The 18,608-nt window shown below is 39.5% G+C and overlaps 2 protein-coding genes across 7 annotated transcripts in view; both read left to right on the top strand.

Moving 5' to 3' along the window:
* Nucleotides 1-1,249: 1,249 nt before the first annotated feature.
* rab12 (RAB12, member RAS oncogene family) lies at nt 1,250-13,927 on the top strand. Of its 2 annotated transcripts, XM_041803872.1 has the most exons (6): nt 1,250-1,650; nt 2,713-2,773; nt 7,899-8,037; nt 8,707-8,796; nt 10,895-10,999; nt 11,787-13,927. In XM_041803872.1, exons 1-6 carry the CDS (start codon nt 1,425-1,427, stop codon nt 11,892-11,894), a joined length of 729 nt encoding a protein of 242 aa, XP_041659806.1. In that variant the 5' UTR covers nt 1,250-1,424; the 3' UTR covers nt 11,895-13,927. The 2 variants fall into 2 exon arrangements, with proteins under 2 accessions (XP_041659806.1, XP_041659807.1); XM_041803873.1 differs by lacking the exon at nt 8,707-8,796.
* Nucleotides 13,928-16,771: 2,844 nt separating this feature from the next.
* Nucleotides 16,772-18,608, top strand: part of LOC121519574 (microtubule cross-linking factor 1) — a 144,147-nt gene continuing 142,310 nt past the window's right edge. For all 5 annotated transcript variants that reach the window (XR_005992713.1, XM_041802330.1, XM_041802329.1 and 2 more), the window contains exon 1: nt 16,772-18,063. Coding sequence is in view for 4 of the 5 variants with exons in the window: in XM_041802330.1 (XP_041658264.1) it covers nt 17,206-18,063 (858 nt within the window). In the remaining variant the exon portion in view is untranslated. The remainder of the gene's footprint in view (nt 18,064-18,608) is intronic.

Genomic DNA, 18,608 nt, shown 5'->3' with positions numbered 1-18,608 from the left:
TATTATTACTACACAGAAAATGGATCAGACTCAAAACTGTTTGTCGTGGACCAATGTACAATATATATACTGTATGTACAGGCTGTTTTAACTTTGGGCAAAGGGAGACAGTTGCCTGGGGCAATCAGCTCCAAGGGGCCTCAAGATGCTCATTATTGCATCATTAATCAATACTGAATCAATAAAGACATGCCTCACATATAAATTAAATGTCTAGAATTATTTTCAATGAATCAGACACGTGTTTTGAATGCAAACAAGGGTCCGGGAGTGATTAAAAGGCATAAAAATAGAGTGAAAAAAAAAAGTATCTGAGGAAGACCTTTTGCCCTAATAGCAAGGTCCCATCCACCCAAGAGCCTCAGAATGTCATAACTTCAAGCAAAACATCACTAGATAGATCACATATTGAAACAAAGAAGTGGTGGGTTATTTTGAGGTAAAGGGCACATACACTAAAATCTATGCTTTTTAGAGGAAGGGCAGATATTGCACTAATAGTGAGGAGAGGATTGATGCTTTTATTTTTTTTTGGGGGGGGGGGGGGCACCAGAGCCTGATTTGCGTTTAAATGTAGTGAGTTTGAGTTAAGATGCTGTTGTGCTATTGTTTTGAGGAATTTTGGTATGTCCCTATAATCCTTTGGCTTTGTTAACAGAAAAAAGCACTGTGCCTTAAAGTTTTTTTTTATTCACTACGATTACTTTTAGTGAAATGGAAAAGGCCTTATATTGATATCTACCTGGGGCCTCCAAATTTCTGAAACTACTACTATAATTCTTTCATTACAGATGAAAAAAGCTTCTTCGATCAGGTTAAAACAAACGTGATAGTAAATATACTGTATGTTGAACAACTGTTGATATGAAAATATATGAAATGCTGCTGTGCCACTGTGAAATTTGGGGAATTTTGCAGTCGCAGTTTCAGTTTTTCTGTTTTTTGTTTCTTGCAAAATAAATAAATAATAAAAAAATAATAATTAATGGTATTTTCACCTTTCCCAATTACTCCTCAAACTATGTTACTGCTCATAATCACATGTTGTGTTGATATTTACAGAGCAGCCAAACAATATTACAGTGGAAATTAACTATGTGCTAAAGCAACTGAATTTTTAGTATCCTTTCATATAACATGTTTTCTTTTCTCACACAAATTCGTCGGCTTATTTTTTCTGAAATCAATCTGTTTTAGAAAAATTACCGACAAGCGGCGGAAGCGGAAGCGTGCTGAAATGTGGCCAGTGACGTCATGACGGTCCGGTCTCTAATGGCTGAACAACAACAACTAAAGGCGAGAGACAAACTTTACCAAACTTGTAAAGGGGCAAAAGAAACTTTTGAATTATATATAGAATCGACTGTGTAACGGTCAAGGTCTGTTTGTCTTTTCTTTTTGACATTACAAATGTGGAGTTACTGATGGATCCGAGATATGACATACCGCGGAGGGCCGCCGGTGGTGGCGGGGGATCCGCGAACTCGTCCCCCGCTCTGGGGGCTCAGTCGCGCCGCAGGAAGATGCCACCCAGGCCCGCTGACTTTAAACTTCAAATTATCATTATTGGGTCCCGTGGTGTGGGTAAAACCAGCCTCATGGAGAGATACACTGACGACACTTTCTGCGAAGCTTGCAAGTCGACAGTAGGTGAGGAGAGGAGACGTTAAAGGACATGTTTTGGTCAACTTTTTATTGCCAGCATTTAGCTTGGCCCCGTCTATTTTCTGGAGTGCAGAAACTCAAACTACCATTGGCTTGATGTTATGGACTTTTTTGCAGCTTTACTGGGCCATTTGTCTTACGAGAGGATTCACCTCTTTTTTTCAGCTAGCTAACTTAAGCTAATGGTTACGACTGTTATAACTGCTAACAAAACTTCAAGCTAAAACACCAGGTAGTAACTAGGCAAGCACTGTTGAGACTGTTCTGGGTTGTTCAATCTCTTGTAAGGAGTTTTCAGAACCTGACACAGCAAAAAAAAGTACTTGGTAACTTCTTGGCTAATAGTACTGAACTAAATTCAGTTTTAATGAACTTTATGTCGTACATGTCAGCCTCTTATGTTTATTTGAATGAGGGCTTATCACAGTCTTTATATCGGCCTGTTTTATTTTACTGCATAAAGGGAAGCCTTGCATATCCTATGTAAGAGACAGATAATTACAGAAACTGTTGTCCGTTTGAAAACTAGAGTTGCCAGTGCCATGTTGATGTTATTAATATAGTTTATCCAAGCTTTAGAAACTCTAATCATTCGACTGGATCTGTGGAACTGGGTAAACAGTCCTGTGACCAAAACAACAGTCAGTCATAGTGTGCCATCCCAAAATAGACACACGCACTCACTCACACACTAAGGCAGCTGCTATGGCAGGGCTCCATTTTGCACCTTGTCATCCCTGTGACATGGCTATTAGACTTAGAGAGTTGTGTGTCACTTAAATTGTGTGTATTTTATCCCAGGGATTGAGGAGGGAATAATTTGGCCATCACTTATGTCTTATTGAAATTCTTGTTGTTGTCTCTTGCAAACTCTCTGTATCACTAAAGATTGCTTTCAGAGAAGCAAAGACAGGAAGCATTTTTATGCAGTATATACCAAAAATTAAAAAATGGCTTGCTGAAAGTGTATCTAAATAAGTGAAAATGTCTCAGGAAATTGTTGTTCTTGTTCTTGGTTCACATGTGTGTTTCCCATTTCCCCTGTAGGAGTTGACTTTAAGATCAAGACAGTGGAGCTAAGAGGGAAGAAGATCAGACTACAGATATGGTGAGTAATTGGACAGTAGTCTCCAGTTCCTGTATTCCTTTGCAGGGACTATTTCCTGTGGCTGTCTTGTCTCCCTGCAGGCTTTTATTTTATCTTTTTTAAACAAACTAAATACTTTCATCTTAGCTCTGTACAGTTGGGGTATGAGCATAAAATATAATTCCCTAGAAGCAATGCAAGAGGGGTTTTGTATTGCCAAATCAAGCATGTAACTCCTGTGATCTTTAGAAAAATAAAGTCCAAAGTCCTATTTAAAATATACAGCACTGGTAAGGTATTTATTTGCTTCAGGCAGAACCGTATTATAGTCACCATGTTGTTGCTTACAAGTGGCCATCACTCATCTTATGGTTGCACTTTCATAGCTTTCATATTTTCTGTTTGTAGAATGATGTACAAATACACACATATATGTAAAAAAAAAAAACAACCTCCTGATAACTAACAAATATTGTTTTTTTAACGTGATCCCTGACCCCTCCTCAGTGCTCAGTAGATAGGAGTTAAAGTTAAAAGAAGTCTGGTCCTCAAAGGGATAAACACAAATGGATAATAGATCGATGTATGATAAGTTTAGTAACAGAGTAAAGTAAGTATGACACTTAATTCATTATTGACGGTAGTCCTGGCTGTTAAGACACAGAACCAGGCTTCATTTATGTCATTTATCATGTTCATTAGTACAGAAAAAAACATTTCTAGCATTGCAAGACACTGATAAAAGGACATGGCTGCACATGCAAGTTACATTTCAAGTGGGTGTGGTTGCCTCACGGCAAGAAGATTCCTGGTTGAATCCTAGTCAGATAGGGCCTTTCTGTGGAGTTTCCCTGCTCATGTGTGGGTTCTCTCTTTGTGCTCCAGCTTACTCACACAGACCATGCTTGAGAGGTTATTGGTGACTCTAAGTCGCCTGTACGTGTGAGTGTGAGCTCGGTTGACTGGCGGCCAGTCCAGGGTGTACCCCGCCTCTCACCCAAAGACAGCTGGTGTTGGCTCCAGCCCCCTTTGGGACACCATTGAGGGATCGTGTCTCTTTTGCTCAGAAGCAACTATATGCCTCAAGCCTGGCACACACTAAAAGAATTTTAAACTCGTAACCGATTTTGAAAATGTGTGGCACCCCACACATTATGCCAAATAATGACAAAATAAAAGGAACAGTTTTGTTTTTTAGTGTGTTACCATCACAGCATACCATGAACTCACAGATTAATTCACCAAAACCAGAGTCTCTACGCTCAAAACTTAAAGTCTTTTGTAACCAAACGCGACTTCAGAGCTTGCTTCTTGATCTTTCAGCTCTACGTGACTATCCATAGAGTGCTCAGCTGTCCTTTTGTTTCCTGAACAGAACAGGATTCCTAATTGTAAATATTGCATTGTTTGATATTTACGATTTTAAATCGGAGTACCCCTGATTGTTTTTCTGAGCAGATCAAGGAGGATAAAATCACTGTTAACACACCTCATACCACAGGGAGATCTGGAATGAGAATCTCCAGAACCATCAGATAATCAGGTCTTTGCAGACTTTGATCAGAAAGGGAAAATCTGGCCCAAAACCAGCATGGTTATCTTGTAGTGTGAACCCATCTTGAGCAACATGCATTCTAACTGAAACTGGCTTGCTGGCCATTGAAAGGTAAATGAGTTGTCATCATTATTGTCTGGTTGTGTCCACCCTTCTTTTATATATATACAGATAACCTTGAATTACCCACACTCTTCGACTATTTTTTTTTTTTTTTTTTTAAAGTAGTACTATTAGCATATCATTTTGATCAGATTTTTCCCAGGAAGTATCTTACTGGTACTATTAAAAAAAGTTCAGATTTTAACATCATCTGTCAGTGATACTCTGCTATTTATTAAGCAGTTAATCACTCCAGACATTTTGCCCTTTTGTGTCATGATAGTTAAAACTGAATTCTCTTTTAGTTTCACTGAATTTTCATATATTCTATTGGAATTTCTCAAAAAAATGGTGATTTGTGCAGTGATTTAGAGGCCTTGAAACACTAGCATTCTGACCAAACCAGACCATCAGTGACAGGGAGGATGTTATTTCAATGGTTTGCTTCAGTCATGCGTCTACTTGTATCTTGTGACTTCAACTAAGCTTTAATTACATTTTGCAAACATCCCATGTTTTTGTCCAGCTATTGTAAAACCAAGCAACATGCCTATAATTACTGTTTTTGTACTGACAGACAACATGACTGCACTCACTGTGAGCTACAGTGCCGGGCCACAAAGTGGGAACACCATCGCTTATTTCACTAACACATCTGTCTTGTTCACTAACATCCCACCCACCTCCATGCTCCTTTTTTTCCTCGTTCCTCTGTTCACCCTCGACCTGTCCACTCAGGATGGCCGCCCTCAGTGTGTCTCTTGTCTCACGTGTTGAACTGCTCACATCAAGCTCCATCATTGCCTAAGCTAACCCTGCCATTGTGCCGCTGTGTCTGTCTGCTCTCCTGCTCATAAGCCTGACTGTGACTCACACTGGGGATGGGGACACACTATCTGGCTGAAGGTACAGTAACACTGCATTGTGAGTGGAGCTCATACTAGCTAGTCATGCTGCTAACCCAGACTTAGATGAATCCAACTGGTTGTAATTGAACTAGAATAAATTCACAGGTACATTTGAATAGCAAACTAAATAGTTGTGATTTTTAATTATAGAATAACTGGTTAAAACCCAACAAACATGTACAAATAAATATAATTCCATGTCTTATTGATCAATCATTGGTGGATGTAGTTGCTTTAAGGAAGATACAAATTTCCCTTTTCTGGCTGTGGGAAAACCTTTCTCTACAGAGTTATTATAGAAGTCCATAAGCAGTCTTTCAATGTTTACCACCATGTGCAAATGTAAAGCAGACATAAATGCTTACATACATTATATTAACCACCATAATGTCTCCTGTGACTTTATCATCTTTTATCATCTATTTTTATATCTATGTACCAGCCTCTACTTATGAAAAAACAGATGTGGTTATTGCTGACAAATATAACATTGAGATTCTACCTTGGAATAACAACACTATAATGTTTTACGCGCAATTTATGAAATATTTATTGCTTTTTAATTCTTTAAATTGCATTGTAGATGCCTAAGTAAAGAAAGATCTTCTGACATCTGTTTTGTTTAGTAAAGAAACAAGAAAATGCTTTTTAAAAAATTAGCCACAATATTCAGTATCGCACAATTTTGTCATGTAAATAATAAAAAATAAAGTCCATTATGGACTTAAAAGTCATTTTGATTGATTAAAGACACTCAGTACATTTACATGCAGTTAGAAAAAGTTTCTTTAACCAAAACTGGACTTTTAAAATACATGTAGCCTAAACATTTTAGTCTAATTGAAAGTGTACTAAATCAAATCCATTAATGTCAGACTGACACTCTGATAATGCAGACAGGCACCTTTTTTGCATGCATATGCAATTAGACCAGACTAGAGTAGGTGTTCTGCACATGCTCAACAGCCTCTGTGCTTGGCTTTGACCCGGAAGGGGATCGGCTTAGATGCAAAGCATAGCCAAAGTAGGTTTATTCTCTGCCCTCAAATACTGACATAAGCTAAAGCAATGGATCTCAACCTGGGGGTCAGGACCCCCTTGGGGGTTGCGAGACATTGAGGGGAGATTGCCAGATGCCTTTTAAATAAACAACAAATATTTTCCAATGATTTCAAATTGTATATTTCACCCATTTTATAAGAAAACATGCAAAAAAATTAGTAAACTTTATAATAAAGACATGGTTATTTGGTGAGATTTATGCTGAAATCAAGGTAATGTTAAAGAATCATTAAAATTTAAGTCTGTACACAACTATTCTTGAATGTGCACGGCTGCGTTCTAACGTGTTAGAACCACCTCCAGGTACAGTGGGAGTCCCCAGGGTCTCTGGCATCTTTATTTTGGGGATTATGGGCTGAGAACCCCTGAGCTAGAGGGATAGCATGCATGGTCTTTACATGGGATTTAAGAAATACCTTAGAGCTGTAAAGTTGTCCATGCTGTCATGGTTTAATATACAGCCAGTTCATTGCTTGCAAATTTCGATGGAAAGTATGATATTGGTTTTTGCTAATATTTGCTATGCGAAAATTTACAAATTAATTTTAGCTGATACCAATATCAACAATTATATTTAAGTGCAGTTTAGACATAAAACTTAGGTCCTTAATAAACAAAAATTAAAGGTTAAGGATGAAAAAATAACAAAGTTTAGTCCTTAAAACACACTATAAATTGTAACAAATGTGATGAATGAAGAAAAAAACTTAAGCTGAGGCTGGTCTGTTGGTCGAGCCAAAAACTCCACTTGCTTATTTGTTTGTACAGGTTTGTAACAGCTGATACAGGCAGATTTATCCGTCAGCTGGAAGAAGGTCAATTGTTAATGGCATATTGCCACCTATTAAAGTGGAGTCAGACATTCTGCAGTCAAGAATCGGCAGATATTGGCTTAAAAATGTAATTATTGTATCAGCATTCATAAAATTTCTGCCAATATTTACAACCAATATATCAGCAGTAAATATCGGTCATATGTACAAATGAGTTTGCGGTGTTTAAGGCAGGACCAATGAACCTGTAGTCTTTTCTTTGTGCATCCTCAGTCCTGAAACTTGAAAGTAATTTCTACAGACTGGACTTTGTTTCTTTCTTCATCCTTAAACTTTCAAGTGCGTTTTAAAGACTTAAGTTTTAGGTCAGAACTACATTTATATATTGATATCAGTATCCAGTGAAATGAATTTGCAAATATAAGCATATCGTATATCAGCAAAAAATCTATATCCTGCATCCCTGGTGCTTGTATACTGAGACATGGATAATAGTCCAGTTAAACTGTTCAGTTCCACAACAATCACAGAATAGCTTAACAATGCATGTAAACGTACTGACCCAAAAGCTGATTTTTCTGCCATTTTGTTTCTCTTTTTCAAAAATCACCCTCGTAGTCATGCTGTAAAGAACTGAAATTATCTCAGCACATCTTCACTCAATCAGTTGTTGGTATTTTAAATGCCTTGGTGTTACTGCTCTGACAGCACAGATGTTTAATATTCCAATCGTTTGTTTCATCCAGGGACACTGCTGGGCAGGAGCGGTTCAACAGCATCACATCAGCCTACTACAGAAGTGCAAAGGGAATAGTGCTGGTGTATGATATCACAAAGCAGGAGACCTTTGATGACCTGCCAAAGTGGATGAAGATGATAGACAAGGTAAACAGACTGTCAGACTGCTGCCATTCTGTAGCATGTTTGGTGTTGTTCTGCTTTTATTGCATCAGATGTGTCAGAAACAGTGATGCGACTAAGCCCTAATCTTCAATGCAGTGACAGAACAATTCTATGGTTTCTGCCAAAAACCTCACTTAAAAGTTTGCATGAAATTATTAAATCATATCGCCAAATTCGTAAAACCTCAAAACTTCTGGGAGGTTAAAAAAATGAAGTGGCAAAAAGGTGAATATCTGTGAAAAAGTTTAAACCTCTAAATCAATGTACCAAATATGAACACACCAACACATCTTATTAACAAGTTAAAAGTGGAGGTATACAATTTATGATGTTAATAAATGTTTTTGATAGAACAAGAAGTGTCCTAATAATCGGACAGCTTGCAATGACTTGGCATTGAACAAACTATAAGTTTAAAACCACCGTTGGTACTCTTGTGTTCATAGTGTTTTTTTGTTGTCTATCAGATGATAAAATACTGATTTTCATCTCTAATGAGCTTATGTCTGCAGCTATGGTGCGTACTGTACTGATTCACTTTGCACGGTGATGCTGGGCAGATTTTATTGTTGTTATCTGGTTTGACTTTGATGAAATAGGAGGCTGATGATTTCCTGATGTGTCTCTGCTCCGCTCTCTGTTTTGTGTCAGTATGCGTCAGAGGAAGCCGAGCTTCTGCTGGTCGGGAACAAGCTGGACTGTGAGAGTGATCGGGTCATCTCCAAACAACAGGGAGAGAGGGTGCGTTTCAACATATACATTCAACTTTCTCTAAACCTCATACCCTGTCTGTTGTCTTCAGTATGATTCCTATAAACTTTAAGGCAATATATGATTCCAAGACAAACTCCCCCAGCACACAGCCTCCCCTTCTCTCCCTCCCCTCAGTATTTTTACCAGAGCAACCATTTGCTAGACAGATCTCCATTATGATACAATGCCCACAGTTGTTTGGATTTTATCGGTTCAGAAAGTCTGTTGGTTCCCCTGCAGCTCTTGTAAAACATTCAGACCTGTTCCAGTTGGGGGTGCGCGATAAGACCATAGACTGTAGAAAGAATTGGACAAACCCCGTGTGATGTCAGCCATCTGCTTACAATAGGCGGACTCAAACAGCTCTTGAAGCCAATTGGCGGAGGCTTCCATATTGAAATCACGGTCTCAACCGAACTTTGGATCAACCTAACGGCCCGCCCAGTAGGCGCAACTTCCTGTCAGCTAGGTAGCTAGCATTCTGGTTGACAGAAACGTAACTTCTGCCTGTTGAGCTATCTGTCAATCAAATGAGACGTGTCAATCAGTGTGAAGTGAGGTTTATCCTAAATATAACCAAATGATCATGGTACAAAAAAATTCACCCCTCGTACAGTGAGAGCACAATAAGACACTAGCTAATGAGACACGTCTGGAATTTTGAACCAGGCTGTAAGCCAGTTTATTTCTAGTGTCAAAACCGGCTGTTTAACAGGTGTCCAGGCGGGACTTCCGGTGCTCCTGCAGCCAGCCTCAAGTGGACACTCGCGGTATTGCAATTTTTTGCACATCCGCGTTGGCTCCATTTTTCAGGACTGGAGGTTTCTGCTTGGATAAGACGATCTCAGATCATGAAGGAATAGAATGTATTGGCAAAGCTTTGTCTTGGTTTTCTGAAACATCAGTGTGCAAAAAATATTCATTTGCACAATCTGCACAAAGCTTATGAACGTTTTTTGATGATCTCTAAACACAGCTTCCTCCCGTCTGCCAAGGTTCCAACAGGGAAGAGAGATGAAGTGTAGCTCTGTCAGTAGAGTAATTTGTGTCAGAGGCAGATAGCCTACTGTTGTTGTAACAGTTACAGCTGACATTGTTTTGCTTTCAATTATTTCCAGAGTTATTTACAAGCCTTTCCACCTAGCAGGTAGCTAAACGTCAGGATAACGGAATCACAAGTGAAACTTATATAATATCAGCATCTTTTTACGGAGAGAGGTGGTGATGTCTGCGTGGTCCAGTTATTGATCATTATTAGAAAATGTTTGAAACAGTAGAATCATTGATTTACATTCATTTCTTCAGCCTACATTCATACTGCTGCAGCACCTAATACTGCATCTCCTCCTCCTCCTTGATTGTAAGCAGCAGGCAGGTGTCAGTGTGACACGTTTATGTCACCACTCATCACAGCCTAATTTGCCGCTGTGAATTTATGTATGCATGACCCTTTTTTACATAAAAATCAAGATTGCGTTAACATACAGTCACTAATTAACTGCATAACCGCATAACCACATCTCAAAAATTCATCAAATTCTGTGTTATATTTATATTTTCTTTTTTTGGCAGTCTGTAAACTAGGCTGAAGTAAATGTGATGTTAAATTGCACATGAACAGCCTACTTGTTTAAAGCCTCAGCTGTAAGAAATCTTTTTAAAAGTTTACCTACTTTAAAATGCAAATCAAAGAGTTCAGATGTGCTTAATAAATACTAAAGTGGAGTTTTAAACATGGATGAAGGTACACATGATAATTCTAAATTGGTGCAGAAAATTCAGAAATTGGTTCCATAAAATTTGTCTTAAAAATTTAAGGAAAAAATTGTGATAAAATCAAGACCGTAATCTGGCCATAAAAACATCGTGATATGATTTTTTTTCCCATATCGCCCACCCCTAGTTCCAGATCAACAATATGTTAACATATATTTGAAACTATGTTCAGTATAGCATTATTTTTTGATAAGACAGAAAAGATTCCTTTTGAGCATTTGTGATTTGTTGTCCATCTCACTATCTTCTTTTGTGCAAATAACTCATGTTCTTCGCTAAGATTGAGCTATCTTTTTATTTTTGTGTTCAGTTTGCCTCAAGAATAAGTGGAATGCGTTTCTGCGAAGCTAGTGCCAAGGATAATTTCAATGTAGACGAGATCTTCCTGAAGCTTGTGGACGACATACTTAGCAAGGTTTGTGTTATTTCTATGTTCCTGAATCTGCTTTGTTTGATGATCCTCTGAAGGCTGAGCTCATCCTTGTTACTTGTGCACCTTTTCTTACCACACTTCTCTTCAGTCAGTTTTCCATGAATATACTTTGATACAGCCTCTGAGAACAGCCTGCCCTTTCAGCAGTGACCTTATGTGGCTTACCCTCCTGGTAAAGGGTGTCAGTGATTGTCCTCTAGACATTTGTCAAGTCAGCAGTCTTCGCCATGATTGCAGTTGTGTGTAATGAACCAGAGTGAGAGAATAAAGGCTCAGGAAACCTTTGCAGATTGGACTTTTCCACAATATTCTGATATTTTGAGATAGTGGTTTACAAATTTTTTTAACTGTAAGCCATAATCATCAAGATTAAAACAATAAAAAGTCTTGAAATGTTTCACTTTGTATGAGATGACTCTAGAATTTATAAAAGTTTAACTTTTTAGGTAAATCACAAAAAAAAAACAAAAAACTTTTTAATGATATTCTGTTTTTTTAGATGCACCTGTAGGTTACGTGGAGTTTTTCTTTTTCCAATTCTTCATTGAATTAAATTAAAAGCAAAATAACTCTCTCATTAAATTAGAAATGTTAAGTTATATGCTGATGATACGTTGATTTAATCATGTATTATTAGGATGCTGAATCTCTTAATTTTTTCTCACTCAGCCCCTTAACTAAATGGATCACAGTGAATTCTATTTAAGCTTACTAGCAAACCTTAACTGCATTTACCCTGTACTTTCTGACTTTTTTCTTGGCACTATAGATGCCTCTTGAAGTTCCCAACAAGGAGCTTTCCAACAGCGTCCTGTCTCTGCAGCCTGAACCGGAAGTGCCTCCGGAGTTGCCGCCTCCTCGCATGCGCTGTTGCTGAGAGTCGGAGTGGTTCCCCAATCCTTTACACACCTACAAACACACACACACAATGCACAAACTTGGCTCACACATGCAGAGTACCAATCTGGCCACTGGAGGGCAGCAAACAGCAGCAGTTAGGAGCTACTGATTGACGCATGGACTCTGAACAACCAGTATTATCATCCCATTTCCTTTCCTGTTTTGTAACTGCACACTAACTCTTAGGCCTGGTGATTCACCCACTTCCTACCACCTGTCTGTCTACACTCGACCCAGACTACCTCATTCCTCTGACCGTAAGACTAGCTGTGCCCCGCAGGTGCCTTGGAGGTAGAGAGCCCTCCGGTAGCAGTTGCACATTTACAAGGAGAGGGATTACTGAGGGCCTTACAGCTTCTTTTCTCCTTGTTTTCTATTAATAAACAGCCACCATAATACTTTACACTGAGGTTGACGCTGTCTGAGTTGCCCTGATTATCTGGTATCTCTGCATCCTGTTACAGAAAAAAGGGACAACAGAATCCCACATCTCTGCAGCTTAGTTTCTTGGTGTAGGTACATGAGTTTTATATTCTTATTAATAGGTATATTTACCATAAGAGGAGTTGACTTGAGGTAAACAAAAGCACATGATGTAAATATGCTGTGTTGCTGTAACGACTGGACAAGGTGCAGATTTCTGTGGCCAGCAGATGGTGGTTGTGGTGATCATATCGGTTTGTATTCCTTTGCCTTAAGGTAATAAAGAGGCTGGAATGGATCATTTCCCATTTGTATAAATTGTAATGTTTTGCACTACAATCCCTCTTAGTTAAGCTGACATGAAGAAAAATAAAGTCAATGACTTGTAGTTTAGCGCCATTAAAAATAATGCTGCCTCGGAAGTAGCCCTACTCTTGATGGCAATGCAAAGAGAAATGGGTAATGTAGTCTTTGAGAGATATATTGATTCCCCAAGGCATCCTCCCTGTGTGATGCTGACTTTTTAGAGTAAATGGGGGCTATGCATAGCTAGTAAACCCACACCACTGGTGGTAGCCTTCGCTTTGGTTGTGTACTAATATAGCAAATTGATTTTTTTATGTTTTTTTTCTTTGAATTGAGATACAGCTGAGAGATATAAGTTATGCAGGAAGATTGTGAGTGGCTAAAGACTGTTTTGTCAGCTTGTTTTGGCAAGCTTTTTAATTTGCTTTAGTGTTATATAACAAAAAGAGTACAGTTACTTAAAAATGTAGCTTAAAGGGAAAATTATTGATTTACAGAAGGAGTTTTGAATTAAGGATTTGGACGTCTAAGCTCAACATAATACAAAAATTACCTGCAAATAGGCAAAAACACTAAGCTAATAAATATAGCAAGCCCTGCTATCCTAACAGAGATTAGTGATCCTTTAATTCTTCCGTCTTTGTCAGTAAATTAATGCAATATTAGCAATGTAGCACTGAGTCTTTCTGTTTTGTTTGTACGTATTAAAAGCCTGAGTGCAAGGTTGAAGAAGGACAAGCCCTGGGTGAAAAATTACCCGCTGTTGGTTAATTCTGTTTTTGTTGAAGATTTATGTTAAGCCCAAGCAGCTTTTGTGGACTTAAAAGGGCACATTTTTGTAGTCTAACAGGTGAATAGTTAACACAGCAAAACAAAACAACTGTTACTGACATACAGCCACATCTCACATTGAGTTTCTCAGCCAGCAAATTTTAATACAGACATTTCCGATCTTATTTCAAACCACAAACTTCTCCATATTTTCTTTTCTGGAATCAAACCTTCTTGATTCTCCTCTTGTCTTTTAGTTTTGGCACTAACCCTGTGGTCTTTGTTATTAATATCCAAGCCTTATACTACTCAGTGTTTGAAATATACATTTTAAAAATATGGGTTTTATTTGAAATGTGTATCATTGAAGATGGAAGACTGTACTTTGTATTAAACTTGTTAAAAGTCTTTGAAAAGTTTTGGCATGTTAAAAGCAGATTTGTGGTATTTATAACTTGTGGCATTCTCAAACTAATGAAATGCAATTAAAGACATCTATATTTATTACCAGATTATGGTCTTGATTTACCTGTGTGACACTATCAGGGTCTTTAATTGATTTCAGGTACTCTTGATAATAGTCAGCTTAAAGCAACAAAATGCAACTTTTCCACCTCAACTAGTTTCAGAGCTGATCTGAAAGTACAACTTTGTGCTGTGAGAATGGTGTCTCATTTTAGTGTCTAATCTTGTCTGCTTTCAGCACTATGTAGCTTTGGCAGCGGGCTGTTGTTCTCTCAGAAGTTTATGCAGCATTACAACACTAGTTCACACACCAGCTTTCGACTTCAGTCAATAGCTGTTTGATACAACGGTTGAAGCTAGAAGACGTAAGTGGACAGTGATGAATGAAGCTGAGAAAAAAAAAAAAGAAAATAGTGACCGTAGGGAGAACAGGGTTGGATGTCACACTTTTTATTATACTATGAAGTGCACATCATCTTAACATCTGCCAGTAGTCATTTCTACATTAAACTGAAGCTTAAGGTGTTGGCTTGAAATGTGTATCCCTCTCATATTTCCAACTTATTGTAACAGAGGCAATTAACTATCAAAGACACTGACACATTGTGACAACCAACTCCACCATGGGTATGGTTGTCGCACTTTGTTTGTCTCAATGCTGTTTTAATGGGAAAAATCTAAAAAAGGCTGAACTAAATCTGAAACTTTAATTGCATTGACATGTTGAAAAAAACATAATGCATCTTGATGAAAAATGAGCTAGGAACATGAGCAGAACATCTTTAGGCCAGCCTACTTAAAAAATGAAGCAGACAGACCACAATAAACCTACAATAACAGCCTACTCAACTAGGCTACACGCATTTACTTTCACATGTGACAACCAACCACAAAGAGAGTGTGATGACCAACCCCAACTGGAATTTCTTGCCAGCATCAAGGCTAACAACCGTCTAGCAACTAGTTAGCTAGCTAAAAATAAACTATAGCTTTTCCTTCACACTTTTTTGAAGGTAACAACTGTTCTTTTATAAACCCACTATGTAAAAGCCTAGAACAAAATACTGAAGAGCTGAATATTTACAATTGGACATGAAAAACACAACCTCAAGTTCAGCTGTCCTACTCTGAAAAAACTATGTTGATGAGCTCTGATCCCAATTCTGGAAAATCCCATACCAAATTTTGGGAGACAGTACCCTCTGGTGGCGAGATATGATTGTGGCAACCCACCTGTGGGACAACCAACCCCGTTCTCCCCTGCTGGAGCTGGACAGACGAGAGCGTTGTGAAGCAGTAGGTTGCAAGTCCAGTGTCAAGCTTGCACTGCTACTATTGGTCAGTTACATTTAACTATCCTCATCTAATGCTGAGCAGCTTCATCAGGTGCAGAAAGTCATCTCACCAAAGTTAGTCGGAGGCTTGCATACAAATAAATCTGATGGCCCCTTTTTTTTTCTTGTTGATCTTCAAGATCACTTTATTACTCTTGAAAAGTGGCTTAAAAGGCTGTTTAAACTAAAACTAAGGACATATATACAGGTCAAACAGAATGTGAAGCCTAAATGATGCATTACATCTTATTTATCTGGCAGTCGAACACCATGGACTAGACAGTTAATATTATGTATTCTTTTGGCCATTAAGGTTGGTCAGTAAAATATTCCAAAAGAAAACAGTTTGTGATCTAGCTGAAGTGGCCCTGTCAAACCCCTAAAATTCATTAGTGTCCTGATGAGCTCAAATTGGAATAGCTGTTTAAATTTGAAAGTACTCATTTCTCCCTAAAGCCTGGAAAAATAGTCTGTTTAATTACTCTTTATTTTGTCTGTGTTTTCCTTTAATGATCCATTACAATGAAAAGCTGCTGAGATAAATTCTTAGTGAGCCCATGTGGGCTTGGCATATGATTGCATTTATGACAATAATAAAATTAAAGACTTCAAAACTTTGACTTTTAATAACATGTAAGAAACGACCATTTCCAGTGTAACTATTTAGCATGACTGTAGCTTTCCAGTAGGCATGGTTCATTTGGCTTTTACAGCACCTTTTCTGGCTTTGCCACCCTCTGTCAGCAAGCAAAAAGCACATTATTGTTTACAAGGGAGAGGCCCAACACTGCTCTGTCACAGTGTAGTTACATACAGAGACCTTCAGTGGGCGCCAGAGCACACCAAACAAAATGTCTTAATACAGTAAAGTTGTTTTTGGCGTTTTAAAGCTACTGCTGTGTTGAATTTGTTGGAACTGCTTGTCCTGTCCATGTGTTAGTGTTTTTTTTTCTCATCTATCTTCATTTTAAATGTTTCATATTCATCTCACATTGTTAAATGTATGCAGCTATCTCAGCAGCTTGCTCTTTATTGCTACACATGGCAGCTACCCTGTGGCAGGGTGACAAGCATACAAATATTTTAAATGTAGCAATGATAAATCTCCTGTCTGGTGGTCCCTTTGGCTTTTGTTGGTCATAAAGAGACATAAGTTTTATTTTCAGTCTGATTCATTATCATCATAAAATCCCTCGCATGAGCTTTTAATCATTAAAACATGCTGTAGAAAAGTAGACATTACATATTTCAGATTGAGGCTTTTGTCATAAAATTATAGCATGAACTTTATTGATATGGGAGATTTTTCACAGAAGAAGGTCCTTTTTGATATCTCCTGCCTCCATCTGTGTACCTCCTTTATAAAGGTATTTTATCCAGTTGTGTTTTTATGTGTCTGTATTGTGTGTGTGCGTTATTAGGGCATGCGCACCAAAGCGTGTCAGACTTGGTCCCAGAGAAAACAAGGGGTGTGCTTGGGTGCTTGCGAGGCAGCAGCGCATGCGCCCCGCAGAAAATCACGGGCGTCGAGCCTCACACCGCAGCGATTGCAGATCTTACATGTCAGATAGGAAGGAGTAGGAAGGGGGTACGAGACACGGGGGGTCCAGCACTCACAGCCCGACCACAGAGAGGGATGGAGACTCGATCTAGAGAGGAAGAAGAGGGCTGACGTGACTTCTCCTGACAGTGTTTTTCTTTCTAACTTAAACTGTACGAGCCCTGTCTGCGGATGCAACCTGTCTGTCATCCCGTCCGTCCCGGTAATCCTTTTTTTATTGCAGCGTTTCCTCCGAGGAGGCTCCAGGCAGAGGGGACTACAATGACAACCTGGTGAATGCACACGAGATGGAGTAAAACATTTAGCAAACGCAGGATGCGCATCCCCAGCCCGACAAGGAAGAAGGTAGAGAAACCTGGCTGTTTTTCCGCGCCGTTGGGGATTGATCGTTTCCTTCATCGCCCTCCTGCTGCCGGTGTCGGTGTATAATGGAGAGCTCCAATGGCTCTGGCAGCGACACCAAACCGCAGAACCACCAGTTGGAGAAGAAGAGACTGAACCGAGCGCCTTCCCCGGCCAGACCTTTCCTCAAGGATGTACACTCCCGCTCCACCAAACCACCTGCCATCGTCCCCAAATCCCCCAAACTCAGCAAGCAGCAGCAGGCTGCTTCACTGCCCCTGGCCCATCCGAACCGCAGCTCAAGACGCAGCACACCCGGGCCGAAGGAGAAACCAGCCACGGCGAAAAGTAACACCAAGTCCTCTGTGGCCAAAAAGCCCACAAAGGTGCCCCAGCATGCAGCAGCCGAGCCCAAAGCAGCTAGCATCAAAGCGGACAGCACCAGCAGTCCCATCCTCGCGAAGAGCAAGAAGGGGAAAGTAGCTTCTCACACGGGCCCACTCAGCCATGGATCCCCGATCCGGGTACCGACCGGGGCGCCTCTCGGCCGGGTCAGCCAGACCGACAGCAGCTCAGACCTGTCAGACTGCCCGTCCGAGCCGCTGTCGGATGAACAGAGGCTGCAACCAGCCGCTAGCAGCGACGCCGAGTCCGGTACCGGTTCCAGTGACAGGGATCATGTGGGAGCGGATAATCCTCCGCGGGGGGAAGCGACCGGAGCGGCTACTGCAGCTGCATCTCCTCCGCCGCGCACAAGCGAGGCTTCGTCCGCAAAGGGAAGCATGTCTCAGGCTCAGCCCGCTCCGGGGGCGCACGGGGAGAAACAGAAGCCGGAGAAAGCTTCAACAAGCGCACAACTCAGACTGCCAGGACACAAGGATGTCACCGAGGACGAGCTGCAGAGGGAGGTTGAAGATTTGAGATCTGAAAACGACTACCTCAAGGTATGATGATGCACTCTCAACAAACAAACAAATAAGTTACAGGAACAACAAGACACAACATTTATGACGTCAAAGCTCTGTATCAACATCTAATTCAAACTCAACGCTTTAAAGACAAATTTGTTCCCAGCAGTGGCTCATTTAATCTACTAATCCACATGCAGCTGTTTCCCAAAGAGGTCCCAGAGCTGTCTCATTACAGGACAGAGAAATAGACTACTGTGCTTTACATCTGGACAAGTTTTTAAGATGAACTCAACAACATGGTATATAACATAATTGAGTTTAAGATATTATATATAGATGCTGGGCCTAATGCTCCTGTAAAAAGATTTACATTAAGAGCCACTGACAGTAACACGCTTGTTGACCACAAGATAATCTGTTTAAAATGTAAATTCAAAATAGTGACCAATCATTTATTTATTTCATTTTATTAAAGAGAAGTTTCATCCTAGTAAAAAGAAAGAAAAAAATATATATTTAGAACTATTTGATATTGCTGCAAAAGAAATAAAAGTCATAGGTATCTATTAGTGGGCAAT

This window comes from Cheilinus undulatus, linkage group 13 (assembly GCF_018320785.1).
Source record: "Cheilinus undulatus linkage group 13, ASM1832078v1, whole genome shotgun sequence".
Taxonomy (NCBI): domain Eukaryota; kingdom Metazoa; phylum Chordata; class Actinopteri; order Labriformes; family Labridae; genus Cheilinus; species Cheilinus undulatus.
The sequence above is the reverse complement of the archived record's forward strand: the minus strand, read 5'-3'. Positions and strand labels throughout refer to the sequence as shown.